The sequence below is a fragment of the Arachis hypogaea genome, chromosome 6 (assembly GCF_003086295.3).
Source record: "Arachis hypogaea cultivar Tifrunner chromosome 6, arahy.Tifrunner.gnm2.J5K5, whole genome shotgun sequence".
In the NCBI taxonomy this organism is placed as follows: domain Eukaryota; kingdom Viridiplantae; phylum Streptophyta; class Magnoliopsida; order Fabales; family Fabaceae; genus Arachis; species Arachis hypogaea.
In genome coordinates, this window is record NC_092041.1 from 59,760,925 (window position 1) to 59,786,118 (window position 25,194).

The window sequence follows — 25,194 nt, forward strand, 5'->3', positions numbered from 1 at the left end:
TATTTATTGTAATCATTATTATATTTGAAAGTCTAGAAAGTCAATTTTTTTATTAAAATTTGACTAACATTTAATTAGTAAAAGAAAAATGAATAATCTTATATTATTAGATAAAATTTTACACTATTAAAAATACTAATAATAACTAATTAATAATTATAAATCACAAAATTTACTGTCTTTTAATATTCCTCATTATATTTTCATATTTAGTTATAAATGTAAAGCTAATCCCTAAAAAACCAATATGAAGAGATTGTATAAAAGATTTTTTAAACATTTATCTGGATCGTACTAATATCTATGGAAAAAAAAGTTAATCTTTATGCTCATAATATCTATGAAAAAAATTATCCACTGCATTATCCGGGAATGACGTATGCATTATCCAAGGCCAAAATACTAATTAAATATAGAGCTGCATTAAAAGTTAAAAATCAAAACGAATATAACAGTAATTTTTTTCCATAATAATAATATTTAGGAAAATAATCGATATCTGCTATTAAATCAATTTATAATATTTTATTCCACAGAAATAATCTGCTTTTAATATATATGTTCATCTACTTTATTTTTAATTTTAATTAAATTAATATTCATTATGGGGCTTCACTTTTTTATGTTTATTGCAAAACAATGTGAACACGGGCCTTTGGTGTTGTCAAAAAATTCCTACATGTATAATAAATTATTTGCATGGCACGTAATTCTAAACATGCACATGCAAAACGTTGCATGACATGTAAGAATTACGTAGCCTGTTTTCAAATAGTACAAATATCATTTCTCTTCGTCTTCGCGCCGCATCCTTTGCAAAAGCCGTGAGAAATTAAGGGGCGGGCGGAGCAGGAAACAAATAAATCCTTTCAACAAATATTAAATTGACCCCAACAAGATCTATAAAGTATAATAATGGAGGCAGGGTGCATATCAGCATATGCAAACATATAGAATTTTGTGTAGTCATGCTTATCGGTTCTCACTTTCTGTAAAGTAATATTTTTTCCTTCACAATTTTGCCCTGGATAGATATCAGATCTCCCTCGTTGTCATTGACTCACTATACCTACTGTAACTACATCTCCATGATTTTCTCCGAATTTTCGTTTTAACTTTGGTTTTGGTCTCATGGAAGGGGTTCCTATTCACCACCAGCAAAAAGCGGAGTGATCAAGAAGAATCAGCCAATTTCCGTTTCGGCTTTCGACACACATGGTCGACATGTCTCTGCGATTTTTTTAATTCAGTTTAACTTTTATTTTATGGGCATAAAACTCTTAAATCCTATTGCAATTACTATCTTGACTAGCACCAGCTTTGTCAGTAACCGGTTACTTTCGACAGGTACATTTTCACCTCTATCAATGTTCATGAACTGCATCTATACTTATCTTTAATTTATCTCTATTAATTTCAATTTAACTTGTCCCTAAGAAAACCCTTGTTTTGCCTCAGGCGGCACATCACCGAAAATGGGTCCTTACAACCAGCACCTAACTGAGTAAAGATGTGGGTCTTTTCTCGGAAAATTGAGCTTTGTAGAATACCCTGAAAGAGCTCCATCCACTCGGCTATTTTGTCTGTTCTGTAACCATTTTCTTGTGTCATTTCCTTCTTTTGTTTGGGTCAATTTTAATCCTTTTTAATAGGGATTTAAGAGCTCTAACTGAAAAGTTCTTCAACCAAAGAATGGAGGTTGGAGAAATTGATAGAAACAAGGTTCAAGGAGAGGTTCCATGGATCCCCAACACCCCTTCGAAGCCTATTCTTCAAAGACCGCCGCCAATCTATGCTCCTGGAGAAGGAATCGAGATCGGGTCACATTCTAATGCGGTATCTGCATGTTGTGAATCCTCAACCAATGCTGAAATTGATACCAGGCAACACCTTCGGCTACCACATGAGGCTGCAGTAACAAACATTGCCTGTGACAGTGACAAAACAAGTGCAAGATTGTCCTTTGACAACAATTCTGTGTCGGGTAATAACGGCTTTGCGGAGCTTTTGGCTCAGGCTAATCCTTCTTCAGCAACCTACATTGCAGCATATGCAGATTTTCTGAGGAATCATTTTGTTCCTAATTTAAATACAGAGATAAACCCCACCTGTGCTTTACTTGGCCAAGGTCATCTCTCTTATGAGCAACCCTTGTTCAATGCTACTCACAATTGTCAAGATCCTCGAGGTAACGAAAGTAAATTTGGGTTGATGCTTTGCTGTGTTATATTATTTGTTTAATTTTGATACACAGTACAAAACTCTTATCCACGTGGTCGAATCTGATTGAATAAACATCAACGTAGAAATTTTTTTATAAAAATTAAACTCTTATATTATTATATAAATGTTTTCTGCTTCGGCAACACCTTGAACCATGATGAGTGCTGGGTTGGGTAAATAATTAGTGACATAGTCAAGCTGAAGAATGTAAACGCATAGTAATTTAAAGATATGACACAGAATAACATGAATGGAAGGGGTAAAGGCCACAGGAGAATATAACCTGATGCCAGAGAAAAACAATTGTAAATTCCTACAAATTATTAATTTTGGGAGTACTTTCATGTTTATATTGTATCTTCCGTTTATTGCTGACTTGAGGAATTTCATCTCAAGCATGCTAATTTGCATTTGAAGTTGAATCTTTGACAGAACTAGTTTACTAATGAAAGTATTTTCATTTCCCCTGGTAACTGAATAAAGTATTTGCACGATAAATATATCATTTTTCTTCTTTTGATATTCAATAAATCTGAGACCATAAGGTTCTGACAGACATTCACTTGATATGCACCAGGATCATCATTCTTTACTTACTATCGCCATAACACTCCTTATGCTGCCCCACATGGTCCAGATAATGCTGTCAGAACAGAAAACACGCAATATGCAGAGACACAACTGCATATGGAAAAGAAGGATCAAGGCAGAGAAGAGAATAAAGTTTCAGATGCAGAGCACAACAATAATGACAGCCCACAAAACAAAGAACTTTGTGATCCTTTAATAGAATTTGGTGCTGTTTCTACACAATGCCAAGAGAATCAGAGCCAGAATAAGGAAATAAATCCCCATATTAATCTGAACAAGACACCACAACAAAAACCAAGAAGAAAGAAGCACCGCCCCAAGGTCATCATAGAAGGTAAACCGAGGAGAAACAGTAAAACAAAGACCCCAAAGTCTGATCAATCAAAAGACAGCTCAACCAGCAAAAGGAAATATGTAAGAAAGAAGGGATCAAACACAACTTCTACTCCTCAAATAGAAGTGACGGGAGAATTGACTAATCCATTGATGCCAGAATCTGCCAAAAAGACATGCCGAAGATCCTTAAATTTTGACGTAGGAGATCAACAAAGGCGGAGAAATTCTAGATGCATAGAAGATACAAACATAAATTTAGGCAGAGAAACTGTTGCAGCAACAAATACTTTGACAAATGAAGGAAGACAAGCCCTCGGTACACCTCTTTCAGAAAGCAATTCTTGTTGGGCAAAGCCACATGCTAACTCGATAGAGAATGGCAACAAAAGAAAGGGTCCACAGGATGAAAACAGAAACAGGGCACAAATTCTATCAAGCAGTGACACAAGAATTTCAACCACAAGTTTACAAGCAGTTGGTTCCAAGAGAAAGCATACAGGAACCATTAAGCATGAGGATACCAACAGCATTAATCTGATCGGGGTACAATATAATATGTTGCAGGCACACTACCAAGAGAGTTGGATTCAATTTCCAAATATTCAGAAGAAAAGGAGAAGTGAAAAGGGGAAAAATTCCAATACATCTTCAGCAAGTGCAACAAAAATTGTAGAAGTAGCAGTGTGCCCTCAAGATGCTAGATCAAGTCCTTACGCCTCAACTTCAAACTTTTGGCCCACTAGTTCTGAATATAATGCAGTAAAAGTCCCAGTCATGATTACAGCTACAGAAAGAGTTATTCATGATAAACCCCAGTCATTCAGATGCAACTTATCTTTATGGCAGACTAGGCAAACCAAAAGAAGATCAAAACTCCCTACACGGAAGACATCTGTGAATGCCGAAAGAGAACAGACATGTATTGATGCTTTAGTTGCAGATATGGGAGCAACACTCAAAAAAAAGAAACGAACTAAAAAGAGAAGCACTCTTGTCAGTTCAGCATATTCTTGCACAAGTGAAGTGCAGCAGCATCAAAAAGTTATGCTGGAAAATTGCAGCTTGCCCTTGAACAACTTATTAGGTATTCCAACTGAACATTTGAACCTTTTTTCCCAATAGGCATTATAATTGCTGCAAACCTAATAATTCTATCATGCATTTTGTTCTGATAGTTTAACTCATTGATGCAGTTGTTGGCAGTGAAGAGACATGGAAAAATGTGCATAGTGCAGACGAATTAACAGAGCAATTTAGGCACCTAAACATCAATAGAGAAAGTAGAGAACTTCTATTACATGGGCAGAATGCACTTGTCCCGTATAACCAGCAACATCAAAAGCACAAAGGCCCTGCCAATGGATATGGCACCATCATTCCCTACGAGGGCTCATTTGATCTCATTAAAAAACAACGCCCACGACCTAAAGTTGACCTTGATGAGGAGACTAATAGAGTGTGGAAGCTTCTTCTATTAGATATAAACAGTCCTGGAATTGATGGAATGGATGAAGACAAGGCTAAATGGTGGGAAGAAGAACGAAAAGTGTTCCGTGGAAGGGCCGACTCATTTATTGCTCGGATGCATCTTGTACAAGGTATCCATGGTGAACTTCCAAGGATATGAACACTAACCACTTCACACACAAATCTAACAAATACCCAATAACTTACACTTAAGAGGCAAGATGTGAGAAATTCTATCCTTTGTAAAGATACCAGCAAAAATTAACATTATCTGTTTTTCTTTGTTTTGGAAAAATACAGCAGGGAACCAAGAGATCAAGACACTGAACGAATTTACACAAAATTGAAAGAGAAATTTGTTAGTAATTTAATAAAGATAAATACCAACATAGGGGCCCAGTGAGGTATTTCATTTCCAATACTAAAATAGACTTGTAGGCAAATCCTAGTCCTAAAGCTAACATACATTAAGGTAATCAAATACAGAAACTAAAATAAAATCATTTCATGTGGTTCACATATTAATGATATAGAGCTTATTCAACAGGAGACAGACGATTTTCAAAATGGAAAGGATCAGTTGTGGACTCAGTGGTGGGAGTTTTCCTCACACAAAATGTCTCGGACCATCTTTCCAGGTATGTGTGTGTGCCTCTTTATATATATATATATATATATATATATATATATATGTTGCAACATTTTATATTTTCCACTCTATTGGCAGTTCTGCATTCATGTCCCTTGCTGCTCGATTCCCCCTGAAGTCAAGCAACAAGTATCAAACATACAGTGAGGGAAGCACAAGCTTGTTAGTCAACAGACCACAACCAGAAGTGTACATTGTGGAACCAGAGGAGAGTTCACAGAAAGTATTGAATCCATGTGCTTATGACTTGAGTTCTATGACAATTGAGAGCACTGAACATTCTGAAGGAAAAGAAGTTGTTGACAGCAACGATTCCTGCAGAACAAATGGGAGCTTAACTAGCTCAACAGATGAATCAAACTTCAAACTGTCAGAATCAACTCAGAAACATATGAGGGACAACCATTGTCCATTGGAAAGTGGACCAGTTGGTGCCACCATAGGGGAAGCACAAGAAATTTTGTGTATTGGGAGTGTTAGCAAAGAGTTAAGTGACATGGTGTCATCCCAATGCTCTGTCATTACCTCTCAAATATGTGCAGAGTGTTCAGTTGAGCAAAGTCCAGAGAAGATAGGATCATGCTCAGAGAGCAACTCAGAAGTAGAAGAACTATCAAATGCAGCCAAGTACAACATCTTTCATGATAGAACTTCTTTCAGTAAGCTTTTAGAAATGGCAAGTTTGACAACATTACATGAAGTAAACAGTCAAACAAGCAAATCAACTGAGAACTCAAGAGATGCATCTGGTCAATCTATAGGCATAAAGCATGGCAACCAAACAGAAAAGTTGAATGTTACCCAAGATTTCCCAGAAGCCTCCATCATCACATGTAATGAATATTCTTTGAAAATGACCCCTAAAGGAGGAGTACTTGAAGCTGGCCCTTTCGAAATAGAAGACTTGTCAACTGATTTCAGAAAGAATAAAGAAGAAAATGACATGAAGGGGCCTGGTGTTCAAGCATCAGAGTCTGAAACCCAAGCTGCAATTGCCCATTCTCAATGTATGCTATCTCAGTTTCACAGTCAACAACAAAGTAATCACAAAGAGAAAAATGCTTTGCATGTTTTAGAAGAAACTCAAGATCCTATACAGAAACCAAGGGAATTAGATTGTGGTCACAAGAGCAATACCGTCAAAGAACACACTAAAATTGCCTCCACAAAATCAACAAAGAGTAGGGTGCACCTAAAGGATAAAAAAGATAATTTTGATTGGGATAGTTTAAGAAGACAAGCACAAGATAAGGCCGGGAAGAGGGAAAAGACAGAAAACACCATGGACTCTTTGGACTGGGATGCTGTTAGACGTGCAGACGTCAGAGAGATTGCTGATGCAATCAAGGAAAGGGGCATGAACAACATGCTTGCTGAACGTATTAAGGTAAAATCAATTAACAATGAAATGTTGTTTAAATGCGGTGTTTGGAAAGAGAAAAAGGCTTCAATGCAGCTGATAGTGAATCATATATAATATGCAGAACTTCTTAAATCTCTTGGTTGATAAACATGGGGCCATTGACCTTGAGTGGCTAAGAGATGTTCCACCAGATCAAGCAAAGTAAGTGCAAAGAAAATTTTCAACCATTTTATTAGAATTGTATTTCCCATACATATGATATTATCATGTGTCGACTGTAAGTTTGTTAACTTGAGCTCTCAATTCACTTGTAACACAAAGATATTCCATTAAATATTTAGATGCAATTCATTCAAGCAGGAAAAATGCATAAAGCAAATTCTACTCATGCTTGCAGAGAATACTTGCTCAACATAAGGGGATTAGGATTGAAGAGCGTGGAGTGTGTGCGACTTTTAACATTGCATAATCTTGCATTCCCGGTAAGTTGGAAAAAAAAAAAAAGAGAAGACAAAAGAATACAATTACAGGAAATTGGAACAGATATGAACAATTGTTGCACTTCAATAGGTTGACACCAATGTTGGACGAATAGCAGTACGTTTGGGATGGGTGCCTCTCCAGCCACTACCTGAGTCACTACAATTGCATCTTCTAGAATTGTAAGTACTACCAAAACAAAACGTATAAGCCTATAAGCCACTAATTCAACTAAATAAGATCTAACACCATTGGCTTATATAGGTACCCTGTGCTGGAATCCATACAAAAATATCTTTGGCCCCGACTGTGCAAGCTAGACCAAAGAACACTGTAACAATTTACCTTTAATTTACAGTTGTACATTAAAAATAAAAGTATCTCTCTTTTAATGATATGCCAATATCACATAAGTTGTAATTAAGTTATACTAAATCATAAACTATTTATCTACTGATTGATTTTTTTTTCTTGTATTATTGGAACATATTCCAGGTATGAGCTGCACTATCAGCTGATTACATTTGGAAAGGTAAACTGCACTATCTTGTACAGCATAGATTAACCCCATTTTAAGTGAAATCCACTTGCTATTAGGACATAAGCTAAAATTAATGCATGCAGGTCTTCTGTACAAAATATAAACCAAACTGCAATGCATGCCCAATGAGAGGGGAATGTAGACACTTTGCAAGTGCTTTTGCAAGGTATGTCTTTGTTGAATTATGATTCATTGCATCTGTTATGCTTAGTATGATTGTCATGCAATTTACCATGATTTAGGACTAGAACTCTTCATTCCAATGCTTCAGAAGTATTGCAAATATTACATTTGGCAAAATAGGTACAGAAATCTGGAGAAAATCATATGAAGTTCACCTATGCTGTTATGCAGTATAATTATATATAATACCTCTATATGGACAGCAAAATATATATGACTACAGTTTATCAACATAACAGTCAACTTAGAAAACAAACTTATCAATAGCTGAAATAATTATGTGCAAAGCACTTTGAAAATTCAATTTAGATATAATTTGCAAGTTATGATAGATGCGATTACAGTATATAATATTATTTGCAGTGCAAGACTTGCCCTACCAGGACCGGAGCAAAAAAATATAGTAATCAAAAATGGAAATAACGCAACATATCAGAACCTGTCGGTAACCATCAATCAATTGCCCTTGCCTCTCCCTACAAACACAAGCCAAGCAGAAGAACTTCAAGAAATACAAGCAAGCAAACAACTTGAAGCAAGATCCGAAATCAATATTTGCCAACCAATTATTGAAGAGCCATCAACTCCAGAACCAGAATGCACCCAAGTGTTAGGAAATGATATAGAGGATGCCTTTTGTGAGGAAACATGTGAAATTCCAGCCATCAATGTAGACATGGAAGAACTCACTTTGAATGTACAAAATTATATGGAGGAAAACATGGATCTTCAAGAAGGTGAAATGTCAAAGGCCTTGGTCGCCCTTACTCCAGAAGCTGCCTGCATTCCAACGCCCAAGCTAAAGAATGTGAATCGATTGCGCACAGAGCATTGGGTGTAAGTAAAAAATAACTTAGTTCCAACTAATTAACCAGAAGTGGCATTCTTGCATCAGAAAATAGGATAACAAATGAAATGTGGGCCAACGGAAGTAACAAATACTACAAAAGCAAGAAAAAGAAGCAATCGTAGGATCTTTGCATTTATCTGAAATCACACCGAGAGAATTCATATGAATCTGGCATTTAATTGAGTTCCAGTATAAAGTTTTTCAACAAGCTTTGTATCAGTCCAATGATTGATACAAGTTGAATGTTCTAAGAACTTTCGCTAATCTTTTGTTTGCCTGTATGCAGTTATGAACTCCCAGATTCACATCGTCTATTAGAAGGGGTTAGTAATTTCAACATTTGCCATTCAACTATTTTTATGTTATATGTTCAACATTGCTTATTACTTATGCACTACAGTGGGAGAAGCGAGAGCCTGATGATCCAGGAAAATACCTTCTAGCTATATGGACTCCAGGTGGATAAAATTGCTCGAGTACTAGAACCCACTTGATTAGTTTAAAATGCTTGTAAAGTTTTGTAAGCTTCACTGCATAATTAGTTGGGAAGTTTTACAGTATGTGATTTGTTAGATTTTGATACGTTTTCTAATCCTTTTTGCCAAATACATGGACATGCACATCAGGTGAGACAGCAAATTCTACACAGCCACCAGAAAAAAAATGCAGCTTTCAGGACTGTGGCCAGCTCTGTAATGAGAAAGAGTGCTTTCAATGCAACAGTTTCCGCGAAGCAAATTCACAGATAGTCCGAGGGACAATCCTGGTCTGCATGCTTATCAAAATAATAATTTGAACTATGAATAGTAATTTTGGTGCAAAAACCATAGAATTTTGTTAATTCTTATGCATAGTAATCTTATAATAATTTTAAGGGTAAAGTATACTTTTTGTCCTTGAAGTTTGGAAAAAGTTTCAAAAATACCCCTAAGTTAGGAGTATTTTAAGGGTAAAGTATACTTTTTTTGAAACTTAGGAGTATTTTTGAAACTTTTGTCAAACTTCAGGAACAAAAATTATACTTTACCCAAATTTTAAAAAATGAATTGAGCAATAGTTTGCATTCAAAATGCAAGCATTATATTGAAGTGACTTGAATTTCATGCATAGATACCATGTCGAACAGCTATGAGAGGGAGTTTTCCGTTAAATGGCACCTATTTCCAAGTCAACGAGGTAAAGTAGTGTGAAATCTCACATATCCTTGAATGTTTATGTAGCAGTACTAAACGTGTCATTTGAATCAGGTATTTGCTGATGATGAATCAAGTCTTAACCCAATTAGTGTTCCCCGAAGTTGGATCTGGAACCTCAGGAGGCGAACAGTATATTTCGGAACCTCCATCCCAACCATTTTTAGAGGTAAACGCTTCGAAGTTAAAATATCATAGTAAGGCAGATACTGTATATCAAAAAGCTAAGCTGAGCCTACTTTTTTATGTTAACCAGGTTTAACAACACAAGAAATTCAACGATGCTTTTGGAGAGGTAAGATTTAGTTAGTTCCCAGAATTTAATCCTGATTTTTCTCAATTGACTATCCTATTTCAACCTGCACTTACCGGTGTGATAACAATCAACCGGCATTTCATAGTTGGTTTTCCATATCCTCTTCTACCAGAATGTTCATGCTTATCATATATTAAGGTATTGGAAAAAGGTTAGAAACCAACCTTTTTCAGCCAACATTTCTCTCCCCCTTTAAATTTTGCTTGTCCTTAATCTTTGTTTATCTACTACGTTGTTGGCTGATTGTTGATTCCTAGCAAAACTACAGAGTATTTGCATCTGAACATTGTTACACCTATCTCAAGATTCGTAATTTAGTTATATATGAGTTACTACTCTTAGTTGCAATTGCTAACAAAGAAAACAAGTGACCAGATAACCAGCCGTATCTAACGAGATTATGAACAATGCTCTGTAGGATATGTTTGCGTGCGGGGATTCGACAGGGAGAAAAGAGCGCCGCGCCCTCTGAAGGCCAGGCTTCACTTCCCAGCTAGCAAGTTGGAGAAGAAAAAGCCATCAGCTCCAGCAAACACACCAGAAGAGCTTAATCTTAATCTGGAACCAAACCCGGAACAGCCAGAGCTGCTTGCCAACACTCCCAACCATTAACGGACCGGTGGAGCCTGAAGACAAATCATTGTCATTCACCTGTCTTGTGTTGTATACAGTAACAAAATTGAAGTCACTGTTAATCACCTCTTCAGTTAGCCTTTTCAATTTTTATGCTCAGAGAGACAGCAGATTTTCCCAGACTAGAACCGTGACTGTATCATGTTAAAGTATAATACGCTCTTTAGCTTCATGGAGAGGAATCTGAACCAGTTAAGTAGAGATAAACTCAGGAATGTAATTCTAGATCTAGTTTGTAGAATTAAACTACATTATCTTATGTCCCTCATTTGACCAGCTTAGCTTGCAGGTTTTATCAGATTTTCAAAACTACGCATAACATCAATAGACCCCCCCGCCCTCCCCAAACACCCACGGGGCAAAAAAAGTGAATCATGCAAACTGCAAAGAATCTAACTATTAGCATCAATGGCTAAGGTCCTAATATTCAGGCCAAATAAACCCCATTTGATCCTAATATTCAGGCCAAATAAACCCCATTTTTCATTGCAATTTAAGTTGAATTGTGAACCGGACTTAATAAATTCTTTTCACTTAAAAGGTATATCAAGAAGCATACCTTTCAAATTTCACTGCAGTCTTCAATCTTTATCCATTTTCAAATCGATTGCGATTCGAACGTAAAGATCCATCGATGATATGCAATCTTCTGAGGTTAAATCTGGTAGCAGCTCCACCTAAGGTGAAGAACTTCTCTCACCCTGAACTCTTTCTAAAATAGTCTCCATTAACAAATAAAACAAAGAGGGAAAGAATAAGAAGTTAAGAAGACACCCGAGCCGAAGGTAAAAAGGATAGTGGAAGTGGACCTAAGATATGCATGTGCCATCATCTCTTGCCGCCTTACCGCCATTTTTCATTTTTGGTGAACCTTACCGCCATTTTTTTTCCATTTTAATTTTAACATTTGGTTGGAGTTTTCTTTTCGTTGGCTGTCAGCTTGTTCGGCTTCGTATTTTGGTTGCTAGGATTATTGGTGTTTTTTTTTTTGATAAAATAAAAAAAGTCATATTTACCTTTATAACCGTTGTTTCAATTTTTTACCATTTTAAATATTATGTAACTATTTTCTAGGCAGGTCAAAGTGCAAGCGGTGCGAAATAAACTAAGAAACAATAACGCAAACGCGACCAGCGCAACAGTGGGATAACGCTATAGTGCACATGCACCTGCAAAATTGTATGTAAACTTTTTGCAGATGATTAGTGTATATATTCCATTCTTCCTCTCAATAACTGTCACCTTACATCTTTTCTTTCTTATTTCTCACAAATACAAATTCTTCAAAATGACTAGCAAATATATAGTAGTTGTTTATCCGAATGCAATAATATCACGCAAAGATGATGATGCATATTTTGAATATAGTAATTCTGTTGTTATGCATACTTGGCGGTTGCATTCGTTGACAAAGCTTGAAAATTTGATTTCAGTTAACATCGAAATGCTTGAAATTAAGCATGTTCAAAAAATTGGTTATCAGTGTATTTCACTAGACACCATGAAAAATATTCGGTATAAGGTATTATAGCTAAAGGATGTTAATCATGTGCCAGCCATTTTTGATCGCCATGGATAGATTATGACTAAACAAGTGATGAAAACTTTGCATTGAGTTGGCAGACGTTGACAGTAGTTCTTTTTCATCACTTGCAGTTCCAAAAGATTATGCACCAAGACGTAGTCAGGTGGGAAGTACCAAACCCCCTATAAGAATTCAAGAGAACCCGAAGCTAGCTTATTTTCAGGAGACTCTGAGTCAGACGAAGAGTGGGTCCAATCTAGTTCTGATAGTGACAACAATGAGAATACATAGATTGTCCTAGAAACTCAAATATTGTAAGAACCGTAATTAATAAATCGGTTAATTAAGTGATTAATTGCCCAAATTGGATTCCAAAATGTTAGAGAGAGAATTCGAGGATTTAAAGGTGATTTTTGGACTCAATGGGTCTTTCTGAGTCAGAAAATGCGTTTTCTGCGAAAAACTGTAAAAAATCGCAAATCGACAGTTGAACCGGTTGAACCGGTTCAAGTCTGCCGGATACTGCGCAAGAAAAAGTTGAAACGGTCAAAAACCTTAGAAAAACACTAGAAATGGAAAACTGGACGTTAATTTTAAATGTTTGTCCCGAAGTTGGGCCAAACGGGCTAAAAATGCTAACGGGTTGGACCGGGCCCAAGTTGGGTCCAAGCCCAATATGTATAAGCACTAAGTGAACCCTTTTCACCTTCATTAAACACACATACATCAGAATTGAGAGAGGGAGAGGGGAAGAGATTGAGCACTATTCACCTCAATATTCCATAGCTCATATCTTGAGTTAGAGAGCTCCGATCGCTGCACCGTTTGTGGCTATGCGTTCCTGGTGAAGAGCTCTACAAAGCCCAAACAAGAAACTGGATGTTTAGGTTCTTAGGGTTTGTGATTAAGTGAGTTTTTGTGATTTTGGATGTTTAGGTTTGTTCTAATCCTTGCTTAGCCTTGGGTTTTGACATCCAAATCTGTTGGAAAAGGTAAGAGCCATTAAACCCTTGTGAATTTATATTTAATTGAAACCCTAGGTTGATTTGAGGTGATTTATATGTATATAGTTTGATTATTGTGACTTTGGGAGCTTTTAGAACTTAATTGTGCTAATTGGAGTGGAATTGAAAGCTTGGATTGTGGTTGGAAGCTTGTTTCTGCTAATTTCGAGTTTTGGTGCATATAAGGGAATCAGCCAAGGTATGGTTTCAGTTTCCTCTATGTAGTATATAATATTCATGGACACTTAGGCTAGTGACCCATAGGATAGGTTTGAATTTAAATGGTTGTTGAATTGTTAAATAATGATATGTGGTGATTTATGATGAATCAATGATTGTTGGGTTTGAGTATGATGAATTATGGTAATATGATAACGATGATTGATTGTGTAACTTGAAATGGAATAATGATGATAAAAGTGATGTTGAATTGGATGATTTGGCATTATGGTTGTAAAAGTGTGATATATTGGTGTTGATGTAGAAGATGGCGAAATGTGAAGGGAAATGTGGTAGTGTTGGTGTATAAGGGCACAACAGGTTAATTTTGATGAAACATGAAGTTTTTGAATGGTTTTCTATGATTTGGAATGTGTATGGTAAGAAATTGGGAAAATTGTGAAGTTTGGTAAAATTGGATTTTTGGTGAACTTTGTTCGTTCATAACTTTTACCTCGGTTTTCAAAATTGATTGAAATTTGTTTAGAATTAAAGATCTTTGAAAACCCTTTAAATCGATATAAAGTTTGTAAAAGTTGGAATTTTGTAGAGGAAGTTATGATCCTTCAAAGTTGGTGCTAAAAATCTGAAATTTTGCAAAGATGCAGAATTTTATGATTTCTGATATGTGCGCACGCACAGCCTCGTGCAGACGCACACACCTGTGCGCACACACAGGCAGAGAAGTGCGTTATGTTTGCTACGCTAGCACAGCTTGTGCGCACACATATCTAAGGAAGAATTTCAACCTGTGCGGATGCACACGTCGGGAAGGCCGTTCTGTTAGGGGTGCTAGCACAGGTTGTGCGAGTGAACAGATTCTGTAAGTTTTGCCACCTATGCGTATGTACACCCCTGTGCGTACGCACACATTTTAAAATTCTCTGCGCGTGTGCACGCACAGACCCCTGTGCGGCTGCACACGTCTAATTTCCCAAATTTTACTTATTTTTCAACTATTTACCTTCCCAACAAGATTGTAAGTTTCTATAACACCATTTAAAGAATTTTGGGCCTAGTTTTGAGTATTAGAACATGGGATATAACTTAAGGGTTCTATTATATGTTTTTATGATAAATTAGAAAATGCAGGCCTAGGTTTCTGGCGTGCTTAGAATGGGTTGACGTTAGGTGAAGGATGCTTGATATATGAGATGAGGAATGATGAACTTTTGATATTTGGAAACTGAGTTATGAATGGATAGTGGTTGAGATGAGTCGGGGACTCGGATTGAGATGATGGATTTCTGTATACTGAAAATGCTTTTTAAAAAACACTAAAATAATGTTTTGCTGAGATTATAAGACGTTATGCGCCCGGCAGGGACGGTGGTTAATCCCACCTATCGAGGTAGCGGTGGCGACGTAAGGACGGTGGTTAATCCCGCTTGCGTTGAGATGTGAGGTCTGAGGCAAGAGTATCCCGCTCGCATCCCTTCGGATTTATAGAGCGTGCAGGTGATAAACCATTATTTTATGGTTTATATTGTGCTTAATTGTGTGGTTTTATCAAATCTTTACCCACTTATTCATATGATTAGCATGCATTTACAACTCCTTCCCAAAATTATTATAAGGTTGAAAACTTGCTTCCTAGAGACTTTTAATTATGTATTTTAATTCTCCTTTATTCCATTCGATGCCGTGATCCGTGTGTTAAGTGTTTTAGGCTTTACAGGGCATGAATGACTTGGAGATTGGAGATGAGGCTTGCAAAAATGGAAGGAACACAAGAAATTGAGGAGACGACCAGCAAGAAGTGACGCGGACGCATGGCTCACGCGACCGCGCGAAATAGAGGAAATTGCAGTGACGCGTTCGCGTGCCTGACGCGAACGCATGGATCTGAAACTGCACAAGCGACGCGAATGCGTGGACGACGCGCACGCGTGGCAAGGCAAAACGCTGGATGACGCGAATGCGTGGATGACGTGATCGCGTGACGTGCGCGATCTGCAGAATCTACAGATTTCACTGGGGGCGATTTTGGGCTATGTTTCGACCCAGTTTTTGGCCCAAAAGAACAGATTAGAGCCAGAGAACATGCAAAGACCAGGGGGCGTTCATTCTACACAATTAATTAATTTTAGATATGATTTTGCTCATCCTCTAGGTTTTCTCTCTACACATTTATAGTTCTTAGGATTTAGTTTTTATTGCTTTTTTAGATTGGGATATTGAGAAGAGTTATCACCTCTGGCAAGACTTCATCATTCTAGTTTGTTTCCTTACTTGTCACTTATTCTTCCATATCCTTATTTTGTTCAGAATTACTATTGGATTATTTTTAGAATTTATCAATACAGAAACTATTTTATTTTTAATTGGTCTCTTTGATTATTATTATTTATCATGTCGTTCTTTACTCCCCTTTCTTATTTCGTGAATTTTACATTCATAATGAGCAAGTAGTTCCATAACTTGATTGAGAGTTGGTTGAAAGGAGATCCTTGAGTTGGAATGCTCAAGAATAAAATCATAATTGGGTTTATTGTTGGGTCGCCCTCTAAATACTGACGCTAGTCCTTCCCAAGGGAAAGGATTAGGACTTGTGAATAGAAACTGACTTCCAACTTGCTTAACTTTCCTTTATCCGGTAAGGGATAACTGAGCAGTCAACCTTCAATTATCAATTAATCTTGGGAGAGTTCCAACAAGGATAGATCTTCCGACTAATCTACTCCCAGTCAAGGCTTTTAATTTAAATTACTTAAATTCTCTGATTTACTTTCCTGTTTACTAACTCAAATTATTTTCGAAAACATCTGGTTAATAAAATAGCACATCTTTCTGTAACTCGTTGGGAGACGACCTGGTATTCATACTCCCAGTATTTTAAATTCTAATTTTGTGACAACCTTTCTAAATTGATAAGCGGATTTCTGGTTAGTTAAGAACTGTACTTACAACGTATCTCTTATAATAATTTCTTAACTCGCCAATTTCTGCCACGTCAATTTTTGGCGCCGTTGCCTGGTACGCGCAATAGAGTGCTAAGTTATTGATTGGAATTTATTTATTTGCATTTTATTTTATTTTACTTTGCTACTATGAGCTACATGTTTCCTTCATTAAATGACGCGTTCAATTTCTAATCCAAGCTTGCCAGTATTTGATCCTGAGATTGAAAGAACTATTTCACGTATAAGGCAAGCTCAGCATCGGTTAGTCCTCTCTGAAGACGAATCTGAAACATCACGTAAGGAAGAAACAAGCTCCCTTTCTACTGATCTGGTTGTTTTACGTGCAGGTGACATGGCGGCACCTAGGAGAGTTACTATCCAGGAGGCTGGAGCCCCTGATTTTACAATGCAACCATTTCAAGCGCATCACCCAGCGTGGCTACAGATATTGAAATAAAAACTGCACTACTCAACTTGATGCCCAAGTTTCATGGCTTACTGGCTCAAGAACCTATCAAGCACCTTAGAGATTTCCAGGCAGCTTGTTCTACTGTCAGGCATGAAGGCGCAGATGAAACTTCTATTCTGTTAAAAGCCTTCCCATTCTCTCTTGAGGGAAAGGCGAGAGAGGGGTATTACACTCAACCTGCAGCAACTGTTTCTGACTGGGATACGCTCAGAAGAGAATTTTTGGAAAAAATTCTTTCCAGCTGAAGTTACTGATAAACTGAGGAAAGACATTTCCATGATTGTTCAGGACGAATCCGAGACTCTCTACGAATACTGGGAGCACTTCAACAATCTTCTGGAAGCATGCCCCCACCATATGATTGACAAGATAGTGTTGCTCGACTACGTCACACAGGGCATGAGGCCTCAAGATAAGACCACATTGGAAAGTGCTAGCAATGGGTCTATGAAAAAAGTACAAGACCACTGATGAGGCATGGCAATTGATCAGCGACTTAGCTGAATCCACTCGAAATCACAGGTAGAAACAAAGCTGGTCAAAAGCTATTGCTGAGGTATCTTCTAGCAAGGAGACCACTGCTCTGACTCAGAGTATATGTGAAATGACCAACTTACTAAAGCAGATGCAGTTAAGTTAACAACAAGCGCAACAAGGCCAACAGTTAGTCCCACAGAGAGTGTACGGGATTTACGCTGATTATAGCCATTATACTGATGAATGTCCACGGCTCTAGCAGGAAGACAACACTGTGGCAGCCACTCACAACTTCTATGACTGCCCTAATCAAGGATACCATCAAGGTGGCAGCTACAACCATGGATGGCAGGACAATTCCAACCAAGGTTAGAGAGATAATTCTAACCAAAATTGGAGGGACAACAATAACAGAGGAGGCAGAGACAATCAAGGAAATCAGAGGTGGAACAACAACAACAACATGCAGCAGAACCAAAACCAGCCTTACAGAGCACCTCACCTGAGGTAGTCCCAAGGAGCACAGCATAACCAATAACAAGTTCCGCAAATCACTCAATCTAATTCCTCTCCAAGTGACGAGGCACTTCAATCCATTGCGCAAGGACAAAAGAATGTGGAAAGTTCACTTAATGGCCTCGCATCTGCTATACAAGCTCTCATCTCTCAGTTGGCACCATCCAATACTTCAAACACTCAACATGCAAGCTCCAGTGGAATTCCTTCTCAACCCTTACCCAATACAAAGAGTGGCATCAATGCCATCACCCTAAGGTCTAGAACCACACTGCAAGAGAGGAATCCGGAGGAGCCAATCCCATCAGAACACGCCTCAGCTGAAGAGGTAGTGGAAGTAGAGGACGCTGAAGAGGAAGAGGGCATACAAGACATAGTTGAAGAAGAAGAGGCTCAGCCACAGAAAGAAGCACCAAAGGATGCAGATGCTGTAGAAAACACCCCTCCCATTCCATTCCCATAAATTGTAAGGAAGCCCAGGAAGCAGATGGAACTTGATCCCAAAATGGTAGAAATATTCAAAAAGGTTAAGGTAACTTTTACCCTTTTTGATGTTATTCAACAAGTACCTAAATACGCAAAGTTTCTAAAAGATTTATGTATACATAAGAACAAAATTTATGAATTAGAAATTATTCCTTTAGGTAGTTCTATATCTTCTTTAATGGGGGGTATACCTGAAAAGTGTAGTGATCCAGGTCCATGTATGGTTAACTGTACTATTGGGGGTGTGATATTTTCTGACTGTATGTGTGATTTAGGAGCATGTGTTAGAATAATGCCTTTGTCTATATATGATACTCTGAGGCTCCCTCCCTTAAAAAGGTCGGCAACTCATTTTGTGTTAGCAGATAAAAGCATTATTACAGTGGTTGGAATTGCTGAAGATATATTAATGTGCATGACGTGGCAGAAATTGGCGAGTTAAGAAATTATTATAAGAGATACGTTGCAAGAACAGTCCTTAACCAGCCAAAACTCCACTTATCAATTTAGAAGGGTTGTCACAATATTTAAATTAAAATACTGGGAGTATGAATCCCAGGTCGTCTCCCAACGAGTTGCAGAAAGATGTGCTATTTTATTAATCAGATGTTTTCAAAAATGGGTTGAGTTGATAAACAGGAAATTAAATCAGAGAATTTAGATAATTTAAATAAAAACCTTGACTGGGAGTAGATTAGTTAGAAGCCCTATTCTTGTTGAAGTACTCTCAAAATTAATTGATAATTGAAGGTTGCTCTGCTTAGTTATCCCTTACTAGGTAGAGGAAAGTCAAGCAAGTTGGAAAGCTATTTCTAGTCCCAAGTCCTAATCCTCTCCCTTGGGAAGAACTAGTGTCAATGACTAGAGGGTGATCCAACAATAAACCCAATTGCAATTTTTTTCTTGAGTAATCCAACTCAAGGTTTCCTTTCAATCATCTCCCAATCAAGTTATGGAACTACTCGCTCATTATGTTTGTAAAATCCACGAAATAAGAAAAGGAAATATTGAAAAACATGATAAATAATAATCAAAGGAATCAATTAAAAATAAAAATAGTTCTTGTATTAATAAATTCTAAAAATAATCCAATAATATTTCTGAGTAAATAAAGGACCTGGAAGAGTAAGTGACAGGTAAGGAAACAAACTAGAATGATGAAGTCTTGACGGAGGTAATAACTCTTCTCAATATCCCGATCCAAAAAGCAATAAATCAAAATCCTAAAAACTATGAATGTATCGAGAGAAAACCTAGAGGAGAGGGAAAATCAGATCTAAAACTAAAAATTATGCAGAATGAATGTTGTTCTCGTCTCTGCATGTTCCTTGGCTCTAATTTGTGTTTCTGGGCCAAAACCTGGGTTGAAATGCGGCCCAGAATCTGTGCCAGCGACTTCTGTAATTTTGCAGATCGCGCACGTCACACGGCCGCGTCGTCCACGCGTTCGCGTTACTCAGCGTTTTTTCGTACCACGCGTGCGCGTCGTCCATGCGTTCGCGTTGTTCATGCAGCTTCCAATCCGCGCGGTCGCATTAGGCACGCGAGCGCGTCACTATGATTTCTTCCATTTCGTGCGGTCGCGTGAGCCATGCGACCGCGTGACTTCTCGTTGGTCATCTCCTCAATTCCTTCCGTTCCTTCCATTTTTGCATGCTTCCTCTTCATTCCTTACGCCATTCCTGCCCTATGAAACCTGAAACACTTAACATACAGATCACGACATCGAATGGTGTGAAGGAAGATAAAAATATATAACTAAGTGGTCTTTAGGAAGTAAGTTTTCAATCATAGAATAATTTTAGGAAGGAATTATAAATACATGCATATCATATGAATAAGCGGGTGAAGACTTGATAAAAAACCACACAATTAAACAAAATATGAATCATAAAATAGTGGTTTATCAACCTCCCCACACTTAAACATTAGCATGTCCTCATGCTAAGTTGAAGGAGATAAATATGAATGAATAGAGGCATGCAAGGCTCATGCAATGTAATGCAACCTATATACATATGAATGCAACTATATGATTTTGTCTGCATGATAAAAAAACATATAAGTTCTCTAAGACAAAACATGGGGTAGATTTCACTATTTCAAATCATGCAGTAAAAGCAGGTAAATTCATAAGAAGATAGCTCGTGAAAGCAGGGGACACGGGATTGAGTATTAAACCCTTACTGTTGGTGCGTGTGCACTCTAATCATCTCTAGCATATGGGGTAATCACTCTATCTTTCTCTAACCATGCTTTCAAAAATTTTGTTTTTCACCTAATCAATCAACAATTTTAAAATGCCAATGCAAACATCATGAGGTCTTTTTATGGTTGTAATGGGGCTAAGGTAAGGGTGAGGGTATACTTATGGCTAAGTGAGCTCATACATTAAATCTTTAATTAACCTAAGCTCTCACCTAACATACACGCACTCTATATAATTTCAACATTCATACTTAGCTACCCAAAGTTCTTTTTCATATTCCATACTCATGCATCAACCTTTACTTTAATTTTATCACATGTGCATTGATTATTAAATTCTGACTTATCATTGGGATGATTTTTGTCCCCTTGTTCACTAAAATAAAGAAATATTTTTTTGTAGCTTATCAATGCACGTAGATTTGTAATTTTTCTTTTATGGTTTCACATGAATAGGTACCCAAATTTCCTTTATTTTATCATGACATTTTTTGCTATTATCTTTTATTCCCACAATTTTCCCATACTCAGTTAACACACAATTTCTATCTTAAGCTAACCAAAGATTCAATTGGGATTTTCAATTGTTTTTCTACTTAAGGCTAGTAATGTGGTAAAATATAGAACAAATAGGATTAAAAAAGGCTCAAAGTGGTTAACAAAGGTAATTAAAAGGGTCGGCTTATTTGGGATACGTGAGCTAAACAAACAATGGCCTCAATCATATGCATGCACATAACACATTAACATTGGACATATAGGATAAAACAAAATTCAGATTATAATCATAGAGAAGTAAACACACAGGAAAATATATTTATGGTTAAATGGTGTAACCATTAGGCTCAAAGTCTCACGGGTTGTGTGTTCTTTTAGCTCTAAAATCCTGTTCCAATTTCAACTTCAAACAAATTTAACATAAATGTTTTGATTTAAATTAGTGAAATTTTCAAAAAATATATGGTCTTAAAAGAAACTTATTATCTTTTCAATAAGGTAGAACATGCATGCAATTAACCTACTATTATGCAATCTATCTTATTTGAAAGAAAAAGAAGTTGGTGTTAAGGGTAAGAATTACCTCGGGATGTCAGGTACTGACCGACCTCCCCACACTTAAGGCTTTGCACCATCCTCGGTGCCATCTGTCAAGAACAAGGGTGGGCTGGTGGCAGTATCTCCACAGTCGGGACCGTCATGGCTCCCTGTGCTGGTAAAGGAAGTGGAGTCCGGAGTGCCTTGGTCCTCGTCAGGTCTGTGGTTGCCTGTGAGTAGCTCCTTGAGATATTTGAATCGGCAGTGGTTGTGGCGCTCTTGTAGCTTTGCTTTCTGGTCTTGCCGGTCCAACCTCTCCAGTATTTGATGCAGCAGCTGACTAGTAGAAGGTGGAATGTCTGCAGTATGTTCTGCGGACTGGCTGGTAGTGGCTAGTGGTGGCTTGAGATATCTCCCGCTAGGGACGTATTGATCATCTCGTGGAAGAATGGCTTTGGTGTCCCTAGCTCTGTAGGAGACGCCGACTGCTGAGACAATATCTGAGACCATGGCGGGGAAAGGTAGGTTGCCCGCGATTTGCACGTGTCCCATAGCATTCTGGATATGTCTTGGTAGATTTAGAGGCTGGTCTGTGAGGATGCACCATAGTAGAACGGCCATGTCTGCGGTGAAGGAGGACTCATGAGTGCTCGGAAAGACGTAATGGGACATAATTTGTGCCCATACGTGAGCCTCCAAGGTGAGTGCGGAAGCCGATATTCCCTTAGGACGGGAACGATGGTATCCAAAAATTCATCTGCTACCAGGTTGTGCGATAACACTGAGAACAGCGTCCCAGTCAAATTTGTACGCCTGGCGCTTGAGTGCGGCTTCTTGAAATGCGTCTAATCCTTCTGGAGCAGGGGGAAGATCTAATGCTCGCTGAATGACCTCTTCTGTAATGGGGACTTGCTTCTGACAGATATAAACAGATTGCAGGGTCGGCAGGTGGAAATTGGAATAGAACTCAACTACCCAAGAAAGATTAATCTGTTTTGGCTGTCTCCGTAGGAATCCCCAATGTTTCTGTGTAATCTGTGGCTCAACAAATTCAGCAATACGAGGTGGAAGGATAAGAAGGTGTTTGTTGTTGTAATTTCGAGCTGCCAGAATGGGGAACATCTGCTCACAGTAGCGATTAGGAAATCGTGCAGTGTCCTTTGCTGGGAATGCTTTCTCCTTTTCATCGACCTTTATAATCCTTTTAATTCTTTTTGTTGAGGGCTTAACTGCAGTTGAAGATGGCTCTGCCACTAATGCTCTTTTTGTTCCTCTCCTTGCTATGGATTTGGGGGTAGCTTTCTCCTTGCCTTTCTTGGTGGCCATCCTGAAAGGAAACGAGTAAAGACATGAATATTTAAAGGTTTATAGCAAGGAAAAGAATAGGAAAGGTGGTAATCAATGCACAGGAATGGATAATGATGTGAACACATGGTCGTGACTACATGTGGCAAATCAACAATTGAAATATAGGAAGTGCATGTGAAGACAGTCAAATGCTAGGTGTTTATTGGCATGCCGGCAAGGGCATGAGTAGCATAGATCAAGCATTCAATGTCCAAGTTAGATTACCAAGTCATTCAAACTAACAATATGTTTGTAATAACAATTATATTTTATTAATAAAAAATAAAAAGGGTTTTGTGAAAAGCAAGCATATTGAATAGTGGATTAAAAGAAATCCAAAAAAACAGTGCACAATGCCATATGGGCGTTTTCACAAACACATAGCATGCATGTTAAAGAAGGTATGGAAAATATTAACTTGAACATGCAAGTAACCCTATAAAAATAATATATAATTGTTAAACAAGTCCTAAACAATCCACAAGCAACACATAAAAAGAATGACCCAAATAAATTTTCAATACCAATATGAGGGAGAAGAAATAAAAAGAAAATATGGATGAAGAAAGTAGAAAAGAAAGAGAAAGAAAACATGAGAATAAGAAGAAGAATGAAAAAGTAGGGAAGAAGAGAAGAAAAACCTTGATAATGGTAGTGGGAGAGAGGGGGTAGAAGGGAGGAAGAAGGAAGAAGGGAGAAGGGGGGAAAATAGGATTGGTGTGGGAAAAGATAAGACAATCTGGCAGATTTGAATGAGATGGGCGGCGAAGCGACGCGGACGCGTGGTGCACGCGGTCGCGCGGAGGGCCTTTGAAGGGAATGACGCAGATGCGTCGGTCACGCGGACGCGTGAAATGATAAGCGCTAGGGGCTCGAGTGTAGCTTCGCGCTTGCACAACTCTCTGTTTGAAAACATGTTTTGCCAAATTTCAGGGTGACGTGGTCGCGTGGTCGACACGATCGCGTGAGTGGCCAGTATAGGGATGTGACGCGGACGTGTGAGCCATGCGTCCGTGTGTTAAGGCTTGTTCGTTCAGCACCAATCCAGCACCACTCCAGCACAACTTTCGGTCGTGCACCCTTTCTTACGTCGATTTTTATGTCACGCGTCCGCATGGGTGACGGGGACGCGTGGGAGGCATGTTTCCCATGTGATGTGGATGCGTCGGCGACGCAGTCGCGTGGGGTGATTTATGCCAAAGGCACGCCTCTAGCCGCACTCTCGCGTGACTCTCTATTCGTTTTCTTATTCTCTCTGAGCCACCTGTGATGTGGACGCGTCGGAGACGCTGTCACGTCGCGACTCTCTCTTTTTTTTAAATATGCAAATGCAGATGCAAACTAAATATGCTAATAATGAGAAGAGTTAGTGAAAAAGAAAACTAAGAGTAAAGAAAGGAACGATCATACCATGGTGGGTTGTCTCCCACCTAGCACTTTGCTTTAATGTCCTTAAGTAGGACGCTCCATTAGCTCAGTCTTCTGCTGTGAGTGGATCCTCCAAGAGGAAGATATCTAACTCCTTGTTTTTCGTCACCTTCTCACCATGGTAGAGCTTCAAACAATGTCCATTAACTTTGATGAGTTTAGAGCTTGAAGGTTGACTTAGGTGAAAAACTCCGTACGGCTCAGCCTTCTCGACTTTATATGGACCTTCTCACCTTGATCTCAACTTGCCTAGCATGAGCCTCAGTCTAGAATTGTAAAGGAGGACTAAATCCCAGGTTGGAACTCTTTCCTCTTGATGTGCTGATCATGTACAACCTTCATCGTTTCCTTGTACAGCCTTGAGTTCTCATAAGCTTCTAGGCGAAGGCTTTCCAATTCTTGCAGTTGCAACTTCCTATCAGCTCCGGCTTTCTCAAATCCCATGTTACATTCCTTTACTGCCCAAAAGGCTTTGTGCTCTACTTCAACTGGAAGATGACAGACTTTTCCATAAACTAAGTGAAAATGACTCCTCCCAATGGGTGTCTTGTATGCTGTTCTGTATGCCCAGAGTGCATCTTGTAGCCTGGTGCTCCAGTCTCTTCTATGAGGTTTGACTATCTTCTGCAATATGCATTTTATCTCTCTGTTAGACACCTTGACTTGCCCATTAGTATGAGGATGGTAGGCTGTTGCTACTTTATGAATGATCCCATGCTTCTTCAGTAATCCTGTTAGTCTCCTGTTACAAA

The 25,194-nt window shown here is 38.2% G+C and overlaps 1 protein-coding gene across 1 annotated transcript; it reads left to right on the forward strand.

The window, feature by feature from the left end:
* Positions 1–718: 718 nt before the first annotated feature.
* Positions 719–11,101, forward strand: LOC112696633 (DNA glycosylase/AP lyase ROS1). The gene is made up of 20 exons (XM_025749460.3): positions 719–1,347; positions 1,459–2,188; positions 2,801–4,234; positions 4,344–4,748; positions 5,165–5,255; positions 5,345–6,653; positions 6,751–6,830; positions 7,027–7,111; positions 7,200–7,291; positions 7,374–7,442; positions 7,605–7,641; positions 7,734–7,816; positions 8,197–8,670; positions 8,970–9,006; positions 9,084–9,141; positions 9,310–9,449; positions 9,794–9,859; positions 9,931–10,045; positions 10,133–10,171; positions 10,611–11,101. Exons 2-20 carry the CDS (start codon positions 1,693–1,695, stop codon positions 10,802–10,804), a joined length of 5,304 nt encoding a protein of 1,767 aa, XP_025605245.1. The 5' UTR covers positions 719–1,347; positions 1,459–1,692; the 3' UTR covers positions 10,805–11,101.
* Positions 11,102–25,194: the final 14,093 nt, after the last annotated feature.

Excerpts from the sequence above, each read along its gene's own strand:
- LOC112696633 (XM_025749460.3), top strand. The coding sequence starts at position 1,693 with ATGGAGGTTGGAGAAATTGATAGAAACAAGGTTCAAGGAGAGGTTCCA. Across the intron at positions 9,007-9,083 it reads CACATCGTCTATTAGAAGGG|TGGGAGAAGCGAGAGCCTGA; the intron begins GTTAGTAATTTC and ends TATGCACTACAG. Across the intron at positions 9,142-9,309 it reads TCTAGCTATATGGACTCCAG|GTGAGACAGCAAATTCTACA; the intron begins GTGGATAAAATT and ends CATGCACATCAG.